The sequence below is a fragment of the Podarcis liolepis genome (genome assembly GCF_965112155.1).
Source record: "Podarcis liolepis genome assembly, chromosome: 6".
Classification (NCBI taxonomy): domain Eukaryota; kingdom Metazoa; phylum Chordata; class Lepidosauria; order Squamata; family Lacertidae; genus Podarcis; species Podarcis liolepis.
Genome location: NC_139559.1, coordinates 62,383,619 through 62,401,621, shown reverse-complemented (window position 1 = coordinate 62,401,621; position 18,003 = coordinate 62,383,619). Strand labels below are relative to the sequence as shown.

Genomic DNA, 18,003 nt, shown 5'->3' with positions numbered 1-18,003 from the left:
TTAACCTGCAAAACCTGTGAAGAAAAGTTAACCTGCAAAATAAGACCTTAACATAGAAGCTCTGGAGCCAAGTGAGGATTCCTAGGTAAGATCCTCCCTCTATTGTGTGGGCAGGTAATCCCTCCCCTACCTGGCCTGGTCTCCTTGGCAACGCTTCCCCCAGGTGGGATTGGACAACTGACTGAGGTAGGTGGAGACCTCCAGGTATCCCACCTGAGGGAAGGCAGAGCCAAGCCTATGCTGTTGGAGCCGCTCCAGATCTAGGGGCTGCACGCGTCCACGCAAAGGGCGCCCCCCGTTTTAAGCGGGGAGCGGTCATTGTGAAACAGAACTTCCTCTCCCTCTCCTCTCCCTGTACAGACCCTCAAAGTGTCCCTATTTTCCAGGAAAGTCCCTGATTTAGAGAAGCTGTCCCGGTTTCTCATTTGATCCTGGAATGTCCATTTTTTCCTTCAAATGTCCCTATTTTCATTGGAGAAATGTTGGAGGGTGCGGTAGGATGTCCTAATTTTCATTGGAGAAATGTTGAAGGGTATGGAGTTATCCGATCCCTGAGCCGTCTGAAGGTAATCCTGTATAGGGAAGGTTTTTTTTAAAATGCTTAATGTTTTATTATGTTTTTATATATGTTGGAAGCTTCCCAGAGTGGCTGGGGCAACCCAATAAGATGTGTGGGGTATAAATAATAAAATCATCATTATGGAATAGGACATCCCTAGTTTCATCGGATAAATGCTGGAGGATATGCCTGTGTATCCTCCTAAAGTCTACTCCAGAAGGTTAGAGGACCTCCTGAACAGGCGTTTTTTTAAACTGCCAAGCATATAAAGCTGAACACACATAAGTTAAATGTGTGTAACTTATGAGTTACCTGTATACAGGTTTTTTCTGTTTCCAGAAAGCTTCCAGAGGATTTCAGATTGAATGTGAAGGAACAGCATTACTGAAATCCTGAACATACGGTATCTAAGCTTATTATCTCTGCAAAATAAAAAATAATATATGCAGTGTATTATTTGCTGCCAGAAATGCCATTTTAACTTTGCATCACTATCAGCAAAGTCCATGAAGATTACTAAAGCTAGATTTTAATTTGTTCATAAGGATTAACTACCACCACTTGTTTATGGATCACAATTACAAGGGAATCAGTTTACATCACAGAAGACTTAGAGTTAACACACACAACAATCTGCATTCATTCTCCAGAAACAGAGTTTATAAATTAATTACTACTATGGGGTTATACTTGCAATATTGGTTTCCGTCATGTAGCAATTGTAAGATTGGATTTTGAAAATATATCAAGAAAAATTCTCAACTTTAGAGCCACCTACAGCAATTAAATATGTATTCTGCACTAATGAGAATCAGAGCTCAGACGCTGTAGTGAAAAGCTGAATGCAAGGCATGGTTTGATAGAGACGCTTTGACTATTATCCAGCAAAATATCCCTAGGTGCTGTCTAGTACTCAGCATGTAAGTCTGACCCATTTATCCACATGCCTAAATAAGGATCTGACACTTACCTTGTACTGAATTTCAAGAGGTCGCAATTTGCTCATTTTATCTGCACTCTGTGAAGCTTCAGTACTACCAACAAATTACCAATGGGAGGGTTTTGAACCTAAGCACAATGACATACCTTCCACAGAATTTATTAGCTTACTGAACTACTTACTGAACAAATACCGTATTTTTTGCACCATAACACTCACTTTTTCCCTCCTAAAAAGTAAGGGGAAATGTCTGTGCGTGTTATGGAGGGAATGCCTATGGGTGGCATGCCTACGGATTTTCCTCCTCTAAAAACTACGTGCGTGTTATGGTCGGATGCGTGTTATAGAGCGAAAAATACGGTATATTTTATTCTTTAAGCACACAACCTGTATAACAGTTTTAAGAACAAGGGCATGTAAAGGAAAAGCCTATGCCCCTGAACAGTCTTCCTCTCATAATTTTCCAAAATCAGAAATTATACATCATCTAAAACAGAGGTGGGGAACCTCAGGCCTGGAGACAAATATAACCTCTCTGTCCCACGGGACTCACCCACAACCTTCCCTGGCCTTGCTTCACAACCTCCTTTGTGGTGTTTTTTTGTTTTTTGTTTGTTTCTTTTTGCCTGGGTGGAATGTGCCTCTTAAACTCTTAATAATGGCTCTTGCTTGTCTGGAAGTGTTTGTGTAGAAGCTACTTTACAGTACAAAGGTCAAATTTACATTCATTCCTCTGCCCACTTTTGCCTCTGATCCCACCCATCACTGGCCCCCAAAAGGCTGCCCAAAAAGGAATATGGCCCTTAGCCTTAGAAATGTTCCCTATCCATCTTCTAAGGCAATGCAAAGTTCATTTCAAGGAGTTAAGATTAATGGGTGGCAGTATTAGGAACACATTTTCAAATGTGTTTAAAAATTGGATGCTATGATTTGTGGTTTTGTGCATGCATTGGGATTTAATTGTTTCCCCTTCCAATGGCATTTTCATGGCCTCATAGATTCCTGTCTGAAGAGTCCCTCAACATTAGTGAGCAGCTTTTCGGGACATCAGGGAGACGGCAGTAGAAAGCAGGAAGTGAAATGCATTCAGGCAACCATGATAGACTGCATGGTTCCCAGCATAGATCTTTGTCAGGATGCTGTCAGCAGCTCCCGCCTGGTTGCCCAGGAAAGTATAAAGACAAGGAAAAGTTTCTTACCGTCCTTTTTTATTCCAAAAAACCCAGCCTCTTGGATAATGGTGTTGCATCAACACCTCCAGAGAACTGGGTGAGTCCATTCTTGCCAACTCATCCAGCAGGCTTTCACTCAGCCCTGCACAGTAAATAGCCATCAAGGCTTCCTGATTCCATGCTAGCTCCTGTGACAGCCAGCTGAACTCTGTACTACTCCATTATTGAGTAATGAAAACATTGGGGCCTAATTTGAACAGTAGATTGCTTGGTATCTCATCACTGGTTTCCACACTGTGGCTGCGCACCAAATAATCTATAAGGAGAGCTATAGCCTGGCCAGGACGCAGGCCTGTTATAGCTGCTGGGGTTGATAAGGCATGTGAGCTTCACCTGTCCTGAGCTTTCTCCAGCTGAGGAATCACACACACCCTCCCCAAGCTAACAAGCCCCATCTGGGCTACGGGTGCTTGCCTGCCTTCCCTCAGAACTGACAGTTGTAAGTTTTGGAATCCTGAGATCAGGGGTGGTACGTCCTATTTTATCACTTTATTGTCTTGCTTTGAAATCAGTATGGTTTTCTGATTCATCTGTCTGTTCGCTGTCAATTGTGCACAGTTGATATAAAGCTGAGTACAAGTGGGGTATGCAATAAAATATTGCAGTGTGGATCACTCCTGTTAAGGGTTCCAGGAAGGAATGCCCCTTTTCAGGCTACTCCATTCATTGACCATTTCCATATTTTTCTCCCACTCGAATAAACAGTTAGCATCTTGGGCCCACCAAACAAGATAAAGTTGTTTGGAGTTCAGTGTATTTTTATTGTTGTTGTTTTTTTAAAAAAATCTATTTCTTGGGACTCCAAGACTGCTGCTCCAAGACTCCCTCGTGTGTATGCTTAAATGGTTCCATTTTGGTTGGATAAAGATCCACAGTCTGAAAATGAATCTCATAGCAGTAATCCTGTTCAGGCATTTTCCATACATAGAACATAGACAGAACATTTCTACTGCAAAAGGAAGCAGTGGGACTGTGCCAGTTGATTTTCTTCTGACTTCTTGCAGGGCACACACAAGAGGCTGAAGGCAGGATTGGCAGTGTGGTTCTTCGGCCTTCTTCTCTGTGCCTGAACAATGCCTGAACAGGGCTAGTGTCAAGGAGGCTTGAGACTTGTCTCAATGGTCTATAAATGCACATTTTGTAGACAGTACTGGTCCAAGCATTAAATTTCAATTTTATTTTTTTTATAAATAGCGAGTAATTTGGAGATGAATTAAATGGATTTTGTATCAGCAGCACTTTAGCAGCATTTATTTTGAAATTTAGGAAATGAATATTATAACAGCACTCTAAGGATACTTGAATGAAAAGGCGTTGAAGACCTCTTCAAGACAAGCGCTATCACGTTCTATTTATTCCTGAACATCCTTCACCTACTTTTCAAACTGATTTCTTTTTACTGAAGCCCTAAGCTTACCTTTAATTGCATCCACAATTATGCTGTGATACAACAGCTTTCAGTAGACAAATTATATAAATATGCAGCTATGCAAAATTCAGCCACAATAGGAAAATTGAAAGCATCCATGTTTATGAGCACCCATGTTTGGAGGCATGAGCCTCTGAATGTCAAACACTGAATACAAACAATACAAACAGGTCCATTGCCTCCACTCCCTGTTTGGATACTGCCTTTCAGCTGTTGGAAACAGGGTGCTGGAATTATTTATTTATTTTAGGCATTTATTTATTTTTATTTAAGGCATTTATAGACAACCCTTCGCTAATATTTCTCCCAGGACACTTCATAGTGCAGAACAGCAGCAAACAGCAAGGCATACAAAACAAAATAATTAAAATGTACAACAACAATTAAATGTCCATTAAAGCAGCAGAGTGAAAACTTCATTTCCGGTGTTTAAAACACAGCATACTTCCAATACTTAAAATACAAAACCATTAAAATGCCCGAGAGAACAAAAACGTCTTAACCTGGCAGATACCTAAAGGGTAGCAGAGCAAGCGCAGGTGAGGCTGTTTGGGAATGGACTTCCACAACTGGGGCACCACTGGGGCACCTTCAGACCTTGCTTTGACAACATGAGATTGCTCCTAAGTTCTTAAATCAAAGCTAGCTTCGATTTTTGTGCTTCACTTTTTGTGCAACACTTTTAAGCAGGAAGGCATAACGTTGAGAAAAATGCTCATATTTTCAGTGTTCAGCTCGAGTCATGCTCAGTGACAGCAGAAGAATAGTGGAGAAAACTCTTTAGACGTTTTAACTGGAATAACTGTCATAGGCAGGCAAACAAATCGTATAGCACAGCTTCCAAAACCAACAGGATACTACTATCCTTGTTCATGTCCCTTTGCAAAGAAACAATCCTTATAGGCTTCATGTCAACAGGATCTGGTATCGGAGCAGGAGATCCAACTTAATTCTGCCTTAGGCTGCAATCCTAAGCACATCTATACCAAGCAATAAGTCCCACTGAGTTAGAGAGCTGACCCAGTAAACACATCTTTAAGTCTCAAGAGAGATCAGGCATGAAAAAGAATAATTAGAATGAAGGTACAAGTGGATTTGATTGGGAGTCATATGCTGAATGAAAAACTAATGAAAAACGTAAGACTAACCATATTTCATTAAACCTACTAATTTCTTAAATACTTTGAGCATAAGCAACTAATGAGAGCATATAGGCTGTTTGTAATTTGACTTAAGACTATTGCTCTTCAGAACTAAGCAGCATGAAGTTTTGAACGAAGACTGTACTTTACTGTGGTGGGTAGGGAATAAAGATAAAACAACCCGTCTGGAAGTATCTTTTCTCAGCAGTTTTGCATAGATGATCAGTTTTCAGAGAAGTGGAATGGTCATTGCCCACTCCGAATGCATTCATGGTCCCTGGTCAAACCAGGTCCACAAATGATTTAAGCGCTACTAGTGAAATGTTCAAACTAGCTTCTACAGTGGTTTCCAAAGGGTGTGATGTGCCACACTGGTGTGACAGGAGAGGATGGCATGTGTGGTGGGAATATTCAAGGACAATCAAAGAAACATTTAAACATCTCAGTGTAGTGTAGTGGTGTGGTGTAGTGTCGTATCAATTTATTATTATTATTGTTATTATTTGCAGAATTTGGATAGATAAATTTTCAAGATGAGAGCAAGAGCTTCATGTGATACTGAGGACAGTCCTAGTTGCGATCCAGAAAATGCTGTTAGAACAGAATGCTGGAGAACACTCATTCAATTTGAGACCAGCAACAGGCCCAAGCAACTCTGTCAACTCTTACAAATATGAAAGTTCAGAAAACAAAAAGGCTTATTTTTGTAGATGAGAGGAGATGAGAGTTTGTCTCAAATTAGACCTCATATATATGAGATCACCTGGCAAAAGCAAGCTCATGCCGCTCATTGAGCTTGTATACATATTTAAGGTACATATATGGAAGAGTCATTTATTACCGGTACTATATTTTGGGAATGATTCCTGCTCTTATGTAGCTGCATCGTTTCACACTCTGGATGACCCACGATCATTTTATAAAGTACTTGTGTTTTGTGTTATAAATCAAGCACTGCCAAGAGTTGCTTCTTTTTGTTTTCCAATGAATTTCTTATTAAAAAAAATAGGTGTGGGGTGAGCAAATGTTTATTCTGAAAGTGTTGTCCAGAGAAAAAAGCTGGAGAAACACTGTTCTAGCAGCACTAGTAGTTTGTTTTTTGGATTTTTTTGACCCACACAAAATGACTACTTTGTCTTGCCATAAAACTCACGACAGCAAGCAATAAACTAAAGCAAAGCAATTATTGTTGTAGCACACCTGGATATAAATTTGAGCAGCAGAAGGAACACAGCCTAACTTAAAGGATTTTGATGCTTTGTGGAATAAGTGTACAGATCTACAAAGGTATTCATCCTCCTTGCACCGTATTACCACAGCCGCCCAAACAATGATATATTGTTATATTTCAATGGGTATATGCACATATATGATTGGCACATCAACCATACCCCATAACTGCTAGCGTCCTGGCATATATTCCTCCAGATTTCAAAAAAAGAGAAAAAGAAAAAGGGGGTTCAAATAATAAATACATTGCCATGAGTCCACTGCATATCAATATAAGTAATTATTTACATTGTTAATAAAAAAATGGCACATGAGGGAACCTTGGAGGGGGGAAATCTTACACAACCAGCAACATGACGGTTATTCTGTTAAAGGCAACCAACATTCCAATGAATGACAAGTGACTGTGGGCAGATCATTTCATCTGATGTTCTTCTGTCTGTTGCGGTGTTACATGACAAAGCCTGAGATGACTCAGTATTATCTATTGCTTTTCAGTTGGATGTACTATTGGCAGGATGGGCTGTTTCTGAGAGTGCAAGTGGAACCTGGCTCACAATAGTTCACACCTTCACTTGGCTTCCCTTCAGTTAGTGTGGAGATCCTAGTTCTGTGCAAAGAAAAACTTCTCAGGAAAGTGGGCACCACAGTTCAAGAAGGACAATGACAAACTGGAACGTGTCCAGAGGAGGGCAACCAAAATGGTCAAAGGCCTGGAAACGATGCCTTATGAGGAACGGCTAAGGGAGCTGGGCATGTTTAGCCTGGAGAAGAGGAGGTTAAGGGGTGATATGATAGCCATGTTCAAATATATAAAAGGATGTCACATAGAGGAGGGAGAAAGGTTGTTTTCTGCTGCTCCAGAGAAGCGGACACGGAGCAATGGAGCCAAACTACAAGAAAGAAGATTCCACCTAAACATGAGAAAGAACTTCCTGACAGTAAGAGCTGTTCGACAGTGGACTTTGCTGCCAAGGAGTGTGGTGGAGTCTCCTTCTTTGGAGGTCTTTAAGCAGAGGCTTGACAACCATATGTCAGGAGTGCTCTGATGGTGTTTCCTGCTTGGCAGGGGGTTGGACTCGATGGCCCTTGTGGTCTATTCCAACTCTATGATTCTATGATTCTAAGTGGTTTTGTTTTGCAATACGTTCAAGCATTATGGGCTGGGCAAATCTGCAGTCTGAGCCAGGGAATGACGAACTTTGGCAACATCAGTATGTGTCGCTTAGTGGATCACTTTCTCCCAAATGAACCTGCTGTATTTTAAGGGTCTCTTCAAGGGAGATACTTTAAGCTCACAATGGCTATCATCAAGGAGAGGCTCTTCTTGACTGTGACATCTGTTGGATGTCTTCCCCAGGGAAGCTCATCTCATGTATTTTAAAACCTTATTTTGCCAGAGCTTTTAAAACCTTGGGGACTTGAATCTGGTTTTATTTTACTTTACTGCTATAATTTTTAATGTTTTGCTTCCACTGTTTCTGCCACTATTGTTGTGATTACTTGAATTTATTGTTTTAATACTTCATATTAAAACTTTTCTGCTCTTATACAGTACTTTGTTAGCTGTCCTCGGATCATTAGAGCTGAAAGACATCGTGAAAATAAAACACTGAAAGCCATGTTAGAGGCTGATGCAGCCATGAGGCTGAAATTTAATGTAAAAATCTGGATTCTTGTGATTCTACAAGCTTCACAAAACAACTTCCAAACCATTTGTTCGAGTGGGTGAGTAGGTAGAATTCTCTTATTTGCAAATACAAGTAGTACTACAGATTGTTTGGCAGATTAATAAATGTCATCATTTGTGTACATACAAATTCAGCGTTCACTAGGCTTGCAACGAATGCTAATACTATCAAAATACAGCAACCGTGCTAATTAACCATCAAGAAAGACACTCAGACCCATCCAAAATGAAAGACAAAAACACAGCATTTGTCCATTTTAAAAGGTATTATGTTATGTTCCGAATGTCTGCCTCTGAAAGCAGGGACAAGGATAATGTAATTTGCAAGTACACGATTTACATATGTTTACATTCTCCTCTCACAATATAAACACATGTAAAGCAAAAAAAGACATTTAAGTGTTTAAAGTTACTGCCATCTCTTTATAAAGCAGCTGCAAACCTGCATAAGCACACTCCTGAGTAATTATCAGGAGGTTAATGGAAATGTTTCTGTGAAAGCTATTGCAGTGCTACAGCTTATGCAACATTAAAATATGCCATCAACTATAACCAAAATCCTTTAAGTAGCCAAAAGAAGCAGCAGGAAACAGTTGGGCAGTCCAGAATAAGAAATAAGTTTATTAACAAATTTATTTATCCAGTAGGTTAGGACCACATTTTAAGAACAAGAAAAGTAACTCATATCATTAAATATTAGGTTCAACACAGTTTCCTACCCTGGCCCATGTGTAAAAGGCAGTGCACATAAGCCTCACTGCACACAACCAGTACCTGCACCAAGTCTCTTGAACTATACCATGGCTGTCCCAGTCATAGAACTCTATACCAGATATGGAGCTTCCATAGAAGGCTTGCCACACCTGGAAAGCGTCCAGATGTTTGGCCCTCTGTCAGCCCGCATACATAAGCTGCTCTGCTTGGACCCCACAAAGAATATGGACAGAAAAGGGGTTGTGCATGGGGATCACAGCAACAGCAGAAAGGCAAGTATTTCACCTTTACTGAGGTTCTTCTGCTTAGGAGGCTGCACTACAGAAACTGGAGAGGAACCTGAAATGGCTTCATAGGTCTTGCAACAACACAGCAGTTGAAGGCCCAAGAGTGCCCAACAATCTAATCATGACAACCTCCCATATTGAATGAAGATTGGTTCATAGGTAGGGAACGAGTATAAGTAATGCAAAAGACCAATGGAAAATGCAACCCACTTTGCATTTGTTCGTACAAAGCCAGCAGGACAGGGGCTTTACAAACATCCTTCAGACGAGAGAGGTCCACAACTGCCATAGGGCTGCATAGAGTTCTGTAGGGCTGCTTAGTGCAGAACAGCTCACACTCCCTGAAGGAAGGCCATTTCGATTCCACGAGATGAAATCCTCAGAAGAGTCATGTCAGAGAGTAACTGCTGCATGGGCTCATATGGAAGGAGACATCTGATGAGGTAATCAGGACTTTAGAGCTTCAAAGTTAAGAACTAGCACTATGAATTATGCGCTGTGAGAGTCTTGGTCTATACTGGATAAACAGCTGGGTCAGCACATTTTGCTCTAGCTAAAGTTTCTGAACTGTCTTCAAGGGCAGCTTCACATGAAGTGCGTTACCACCGTCTCACCTAGAAACCACCAAAACTTTAAGGACAGCAGCCTGGTCTCTATTTTCCAGCACCAGGCATAGCCAGTGAATCAGCTGGAACCAATCAAAAGTGCTCTTGGCACAGCTGTCACCTGGGATTCCAACAATACTGGTCAAGCAGCGTTGTTTCCCATTGGCATTACAAGGCAACTGTGCCTTCTTTGCGGCCAACATATATCAGATGTAATAAAAATAAGGAACACTACCAGGTGCTCTGCTACTTCTACCAGATACAGAGAGATGAAGAGTGTACCATCTTTATTTTTATCACTCTGTCGCTGTTTAACAATCTGAAGAGAAAACAAGTGGAAATCTTTTCCCAGAATCTATCTACAGTGCTATTAAATGCCCAGCTGCCCATATATCTGCTGACGTATTTGACTGACCTCTTTCTCATCATCCTTCCAATAACCCATTTGTACTGTCTCTAAGCCGGATAGTGTCTTCAGACCAAGTGAAACAAACCATACTCCAATTGCAGCACTGGCAAACAGATAGCTAAGATATTAGGACAGTGAACTATACAGAACTGACTCGTGCAGTTAATTTCGAACCATGAGAAAATTGAATTCTATGACATTTCTTTTTGGTATGGTAAGCCCCAAAGAAGGATACATTCCAAGATAATTTGATTTATAATAACATGCTGCCTGAAATGTACTCCCATTGCTTTTCCCTATAGTATAGTCTATTATGAATATATTGGCTTCAATCTGTGGTCATGTGGCATCAGGCTTCCTTCTCCCAATGTACTTGCATTGGTCAGTATTCAAAACAGCTGCTATAGCTGTTCATTTGCTATAAACAAATGCCAAAAAGAGAAGGAAAGCTCCTTTTTAGAAAGTTATTGTTTTAATGCATCAGTAAGCATTTTCCTAACACAAATATAAACTAAAATATTTTAAATGATTTCCCCCCCTGCACTGTAAGTAGATGAAGTATCAAAGGGAAAAGGTGTGTTTCATATATGTATACATACTTACATAGCACATACAATTTTTGTCACCACCTAGCCCTCATCCCACCTTAGTTTATAAATTAGGTATCAACAAATATGTTTATAAACATGAGAAAGGTTTATATTTTTTTATTTAAAAAAACCCACACAATCAAGTTACAACATACTTGGGAATGTTAATCAAACATATACCTAAAAATGCGGGAACTAGGTGCATATACATGAAACATATCCAGAGTTCATGTCAGGAAGAGAAAAGCCACAGCACAGATTAATCAAATCTAATCAGGTTCCTAATCCTTTATTATTTTCTATACCATGATCAACAGAACAATTTCCTACTTATTTTCTGTGATAGGAAATTCCAGATCAGAGCGTCAGCTACATCACCACACAAAGGGCTGAAAAACCAAAAACTGTCAGTTTAAGAAACCTGGCTGCCAGCTAGACCTTTCTTGAAGATGCTTTGTGAGAGGGAGATTTTTGCCCTACAGTCAAATGACAGTCATGTCAAAATTCTAGCACATCACAGTCTTTTACATTGGAGCGTAAGGTTCCAAAAACAATCCATCGCAGGATAAGATTCCCAACACTGGGGCAGACTGCTTGGAAAAGATATATTTTGAAAGTCACATTTAGCAAAGCTTAACTAGAATCCTTATGAGCAACATATTCTTTGCTTTGAAAAACATGACGTGAAGGACAGTTGCAGAAATGATGTAAATATACATGATTTAACTATTGAAGCAGGTACTGTAAACAGATAACAGGCTTCCTTTTTTTAAAAAAAGTGTAGAAAGCAAAGCCACAAACACCCATTTAAATAGATATTAATATCAAGGTAGCCTTACCACGTATGTGCCACTGTAAAACGTCGCCGTTGACGGATGCTTTTATTCACCAGCAACTTTCTGAAAAAGCATGGAGAGTTCCTTGGAGAGCTGCGGGGGGAGATTTTTGGAGAGGTGGGTCTGTTCCCCGGCACTCTGGGAAGCTCGAGTTCCAAATGCATTTGTTCTTTGAAAGTCTTTATGTAAATCTCCGTCTCTGGAGCAGCAAGTTCCTTAGAAGAATCTTTTGCTGTCATAGCTTGGATGTTGTGTTAGCTTTCACCATTCAGAAAACACAACAATAGCACAGCCCAGAGACATTGCTGCAGATTCAAATGCTGATAAATCGAGAACCTCCGTGCCAGTCATTCAGCCAGCTGAGGTCTGAATGAAAAGGCTGCCTAAAGCAACAGCAGCATAATCGAAGAACAGATAAGTCAATCCCTTCAGAAAAGAGCTTGATCAGTCCTGGCTTTCCCTCTGAAAATGCGCCAGAGTGCTTTCTGTGTCAGTAGCCTCCTTGTGGATGTGGTTTGTCTGCAAGCTACATGGTGTGACACTCGCTGAATTCATTCAGCTGCATATACCAGCTCATGAAAAATGCATAAGGACTCCCCATCAGTCCTTTCCCACATTATGTTAGGTTTAAAATACCTGACCAACACAAACTTTGCTTCCCTCCCCCCATTTCTGAAAAATGACACAGTTTATTTTCCAGGATGGCTGTTTGAAATCCAGCATGTTTTATTTTAAAGGGTTTTCATTCAGAATTATTTGCTCACAGCCCACACGGCAGTTGCTCCACCTACAACATGCTTATTGGTTCAACTTATTTTGACAAGTGGATGCAAGTTTGCCCTTCCTTATTCTATACATAAAGGGTGCCACGGCACTTTATCAGTCGGACGGCTTCAGAAGATATCTTCTGCTCACACCAAGAGCCTCCAGCTCATGATCTCTAAACAAAGGCAAGGCTAGAATTGACCATATTATTAGCAGAATGTAAAAATAAAGATCTCCATCCAAAGGCTCTACAGTCAATAGATAGCAAATTAAAACATTTTTTAAACCCGCAATGGGGTGGGGGGAAGCAAAAGCAACTAAATAGGTAGCGTTTTGCTCAATCTTATTTTCTATAAAAGTTTAAGAGCCTCCTGGGAAGTGGCAATCTCTGCTATTGTGGAAAGCAAGAGCAGCAAGGTAAGATCACGCTCACTGTTGCTTTATGGTGAAATCGCACCTGAGCCCTCAAACAAAAACGAGAGTTAAATAGTCACTAAGAGCTGTTTAGGAAGAAGGCGCTAATGCCACTGCTTCTTAAATTATCTATTTATAGAAGTATTTAAATACTGACCTCTCATAAAACATTGGGGCAGTATACAGCAATACAGAACGAAATAAAATCTGGCAGAGGTAAGTTGAAAAGGCTACATAGCTTTAAAAATTATTAGAGGAGAACTTCAGACAGGTGAAAGGAAAGGCGAGTGCCCAGCTGATTCTGCAGCTTCTTAAATCTGGTATTTCTATTGCAATAGGAGCACATGTGGTATGTTGATGGTCCTGGTCAACCTCATTCTCTTCTTTAGATCCTTTTAGAGTTTAGACCCTCATCTATGCCCATTCTATTGTACCTTTGATTCTATTAGCAAGCACGTATTCTTGCAAAAGAAGCACCGTAGGGCGCAGACAATGTTGGGTGGGATGCTTGCTGTTCACACAGGTTATTTCATTGTTTTGTACTTTTTATGCAGTTTGTGTTGTTCTTGCCATCAAATGCTTTCCTTGGATGTACACCTTCTTGTTGTACACTTTTTAATTAAAACAACATTACAATCAGTGTTCTAATCACACTGCAGAAAGTTTCCCCTCCCCCTACACTGTGAAAGACACGTTACTGAATATTACCATATCCGTTAAGGCCTGATGTGGGTGGGTGTGGGTGTATGTGCATGGATGTCACACCCTATCTTTCAAACACACTATCCGGCTGTTGGTAGTTGCCAGCTACTAGCGCAAGAAGATCAAACCTATCCATTCTGAAGGAAATCAGCCCTGAGTGCTCGCTGGAAGGACAGATTGTGAAGCTGAGGCTCCAATACTTTGGCCACCTCATGAGAAGAGAAGACTCCCTGGAAAAGACCCTGATGTTGGGAAAGATGGAGGGCACAAGGAGAAGGGGATGACAGAGGACAAGATGGTTGGACAGTGTTCTCGAAGCTACTAACATGAGTTTGACCAAACTGTGGGAGGCAGTGGAAGACAGGAGTGCCTGGCGTGCTCTGGTCCATGGGGTCACGAAGAGTCGGACACGACTAAATAACTAAACAACAACAAAGCAAAAACTGTATGAAGTTTTTGCTCAAACTTCACATAGCGTTATACAGACTTCACTCATTTCTAAAGCACAGCCCAACAAAAACAAACTCGGCAGTGCTGCAAATGATGCTACAACAGTTAGAGCCTGACAGAATACAGAGCAGCTCTCATAGTCAGTCACTGGAGGGAGTGTCTTAGATGTCGGTTCGATGGTGTCAGCAACTTTTCCTCTTGCTGTTGGTCTCTATGACAGAAATGGCCTCCTACACTACAATTCCCAGCAACCCTGCCCATTGGGCATGTTGGTTGGGGCTGATGGGAGTTGGAGTCTAAGCGCAGATGGATGGCTACAAGTTCTCCACTCCTCTGTTTCCATCTGTATCTCCCACAAGGACAACCCAAGACAAAGATGAGTAGCACCATCTTTTTCTGTATCTGTATCTAATTCCATTCTCCTCCCCAAACATTACACTGTGCAAAAAAAAAGGGAATGACATACTTTGTAACGAGAGATCCATACTCCTCAGCCTATATTATAATAATGCTACATAGGTAACCACAAAAATTGTAAAATAAACATCAAAAATCAAAATTTGAGTTCAATGAAGAAAATAAAAAACATGTATCTTTTCACCAGCAAAAGGTTTCTCACAGGGGGTATCTTTTGCATTATCAATGCATTTTTTACACCAATGGAAAATGAGTAGCTATTTAGCTTGTTGAAAATGCAATATGTGGATCAATAGACAAACATTTACATTATTCTCTTCCTTCTGCCTCCACTGATAGCCAATGAAGGACAAATGCGCTAAATTTGAATAAAGCTGGGGGGGTGTGGTTATTTAATGTATTGTGAAATATTACACTTAGAGAGAGTAATACTAACGTTCTACGCCAAATACACATATGACAGAAGAATAGCATTTTCAAACCAAGACAAAATCCTGTACTATAAAATTCTTAGGTAAAGGTAAAGGAACCCCTCACCATTAGGTCCACTCACGGATGACTCTGGGGTTGCGGTGCTCATCTCGTGTTATTGGCCAAGGGAGCCGGTGTACAGCTTCCAGGTCATGTGGCCAGCATGACTAAGGCGCTTCTGGCGAACCAGAGCAGCGCACGGAAATGCCATTTACTTTCCCACCGGAGCGGTACCTACTTGCACTTTGACGTGCTTTCGAACTGCTAGGTTGGCAGGAGCTGGGACCGAGCAATGGGAGCTCACCCCATCACAGGGATTTGAACCGCCAACCTTCTGATTGGCAAGCCCTAGGCTCTGTGGTTTAACCCACATTCTTAAGGCATGGCCTACATTCATGACTGCTCTACATTCAGTCTAGACACAATGGAGCAGTGTCCCAAATTCCCCACTGCTGCCTCCAATGGGGGATTTTGCAAAGATGCCACCACTAATCACTACTAGTGGTATTTGAAATCAGATAAAGTGACGAGGAGACCTTCTTTGGCCACTACAATGAAACCATCCATGAGTCACAGGAGATGCTCATCGCTCTCCTTCCAGCCCTTACTTAAACTTTTTTTTAAAAAAAAAATCATTCCCCAAGGCTGCAGATTGATCATGCGGTGAGTCCTAGGATAGGAAGGGAGCGCCTTTCTTGGACTCATCTCCAGGCAGCTCAGCTTAAAGGTCTGAGCAGGATGCTGCCCCTCACTCTCATTCACCCACCCCAGCCAACCTGCATTCCACACACACTGACTTTCTCCCATATATCTGAGCCAGACCAAGCAGGAAGCAGTGCTTCCTCTTTCATTTGTGATTTGCAAATAAGGGGTTAAACATGTGGCAGGGGAAGGGAGGAAATACTTATCTCAACCAACCTCCCCTTACATTTCACCTCTTCTTCCCAAACCACATAAGAACAGCATTGCAAAAAGCAAAAAAAATTTTTAAAAAAAAATTGCTTTGGGAGAATTTGGAAGATCTGCAGTAAGCACCATGTCACAGGGTCTCAGAAGTCAGGGGCGGAAGTAGAAGAACACAATTGCGAAGCTCAGAGGGTGTAAGAGAATCAGCTGAAGAAAACCATGCCCTCTCCAATGTTACTCACCACTGCTGGCAAAATAGGAAGAAGGGTAAAGGTAAAGGGACCCCTGACCATTAGGTCCAGTCGTGGCCGACTCTGGGGTTGTGGCACTCATCTCGCTCTATAGGCCGAGGGAGCCGGCGTTTGTCCGCAGACAGCTTCCAGATCATGTGGCCAGCATGACTAAGCCGCTTCTGGCAAACCAGAGCAGCGCACGGAAACGCCGTTTACCTTCCCGCCAAAGCGGTACCTATTCATCTACTTGCACTTTGACGTTCTTTCAAACTGCTAGGTTGGCAGGAGCAGGGACCAAACAATGGGAGCTCACCCCATCACGGGGATTCGAACCGCCAACCTTCTGATCAGCAAGTCCTGGGCTGTGGTTTAACCCACAGCGCCACCCGCGTCCCTCTTAGGAAGAAGGGTAGCCCTTTTCAAAAGCTTTGGTTGGGAGGGCCAGCAGTTCACCAGTCCTACCTTAAAGTGCAGGGTAGGGAGGAGAGAGGGATTAATTGTGTTTAGAGTGCTGAGGCTATAATACACACAAGACCTTCATTCCCACATATGAGCTACATCTCAGACATAGCAGAACTAGGATACCATTCCCACCAGGCTTCTGATCTATCCATTTAACTCTTATAATCAGTGTAATCTCATTTCAGGGCTGTGTTTCAATTTAGAAGCAAACACCTAATTTTGCATATCTTTCTGGCGCTTCTCTATATAGTGGTGACTGTCACGGTTTTTAGTTCCCTCAGTCGTTCAGATCATGTTGAAAAAGCTATTATATTCCCAGCTTGTTACTTTTTCAGAAATGGGCATTAAAGCTTGTATCGAGAGAGAAAACAAACACCTATGTCATAATGTGTGAGTTGGTGGCTTATCTGTTTTGCAGATAAGGAAAGCATTGCCATGCCTTGAAAAGGAACAAATTAATTAGGTTTACAACTGTTAATGCTACTCAGCAGAAAGGCTCCATGGTAAGGCCTTAATAATGCCACCTCCTAATTTTACTGATGAAAGAATCCATAAGGAAAAGAAAACAAGTAACTAGCTCATAAGACATTTTTTTCCACAATGAAAGCAGAATAGTTTCTTCTTGCTCAGAAACTGGAATCAGTTTTTAAATAGTACTCAGATAATGGAAGCAGGAAAATGGTATCCTCTTTGGAGATGTTTCAGGAATATGATATTCTCAAATTCCTTTATAAATAGCATGAACCACATAGATCGAAATTAAAGGGTGGATTAGGACTGGCTTATTCACTTCTCCAAATGGTGCAACACAGGTATCAGCAATTTAAAACAATCAAGGAAACATGCAGCCCGATAAATTTTTTTTGAGAAGATTTAATTTTGCAGATTAATGTGGAATGGAATGGAATTATAGGCAAAAGTAGGAATGCAAATCAGATTTGGACTCATCCTGAATCACAAGGTGAAGTGAGATCCCTCCTCTGTATTTTGGGTTTGTCAGAGGTGACGTGGGATCTCTACAAGGAAGCACAAGTAGATACAGAAACAAGTAGAAGCAGTTTGTAGCGCCCCTGTAATCCAAAAAGAAAAACAATACTGCAGAGAAGTATCTTCTGCAAGGAAAACAACATCTGTAAGCTTACCCTGATGCCAGGCTGAGATGATGGTGGAAAAGAGAGCAAACATCAGAGTGGAGAGGGGGTGCAGAGGAAGAGCCCAGGTGAAATGTTTTTACCAGTACTCCCCAATCCCAGTGCTTTGGAAGAGGGGGGAGTTCTGCAAGAGTGAAACTTCTGTTCTAAGCTTATGCCAAGACACTCCCCATCCCAGGAGTGGCAGGGAGGGAGGATCTCCTTTGTACATGACAGGTCTAACTTATAATCAAAAGGAATTATTTTACATGGAAGGCAAATTCCCATCCTACACACACCCTAACTACTTTAAAGGTGCCTCACACAAAAGCCTCAGGACCTACTTATTTACAATTTAGCAGGTCTATTGCCCAGTGGTACCTCTCTCTC

General features: G+C 41.3%; 1 protein-coding gene across 4 annotated transcripts in view; it reads right to left on the bottom strand.

Annotated features, from left to right (window-relative positions):
- The window catches only part of PDE4B (phosphodiesterase 4B), a 266,609-nt gene that overhangs the window by 183,952 nt on the left and 64,654 nt on the right, over positions 1-18,003 (bottom strand). Inside the window, exon 1 of one of the 4 annotated variants that reach the window (XM_083510508.1) lies at positions 11,667-12,293. The exons of the other annotated variants lie outside the window; for them this stretch is intronic. Within the exon in view, the coding sequence (XP_083366634.1) occupies positions 11,667-11,902 (236 nt within the window). The 5' untranslated portion in view covers positions 11,903-12,293. Of the gene's footprint in view, positions 1-11,666; positions 12,294-18,003 lie in introns of those variants that run through there. 4 annotated transcript variants of the gene reach the window in all.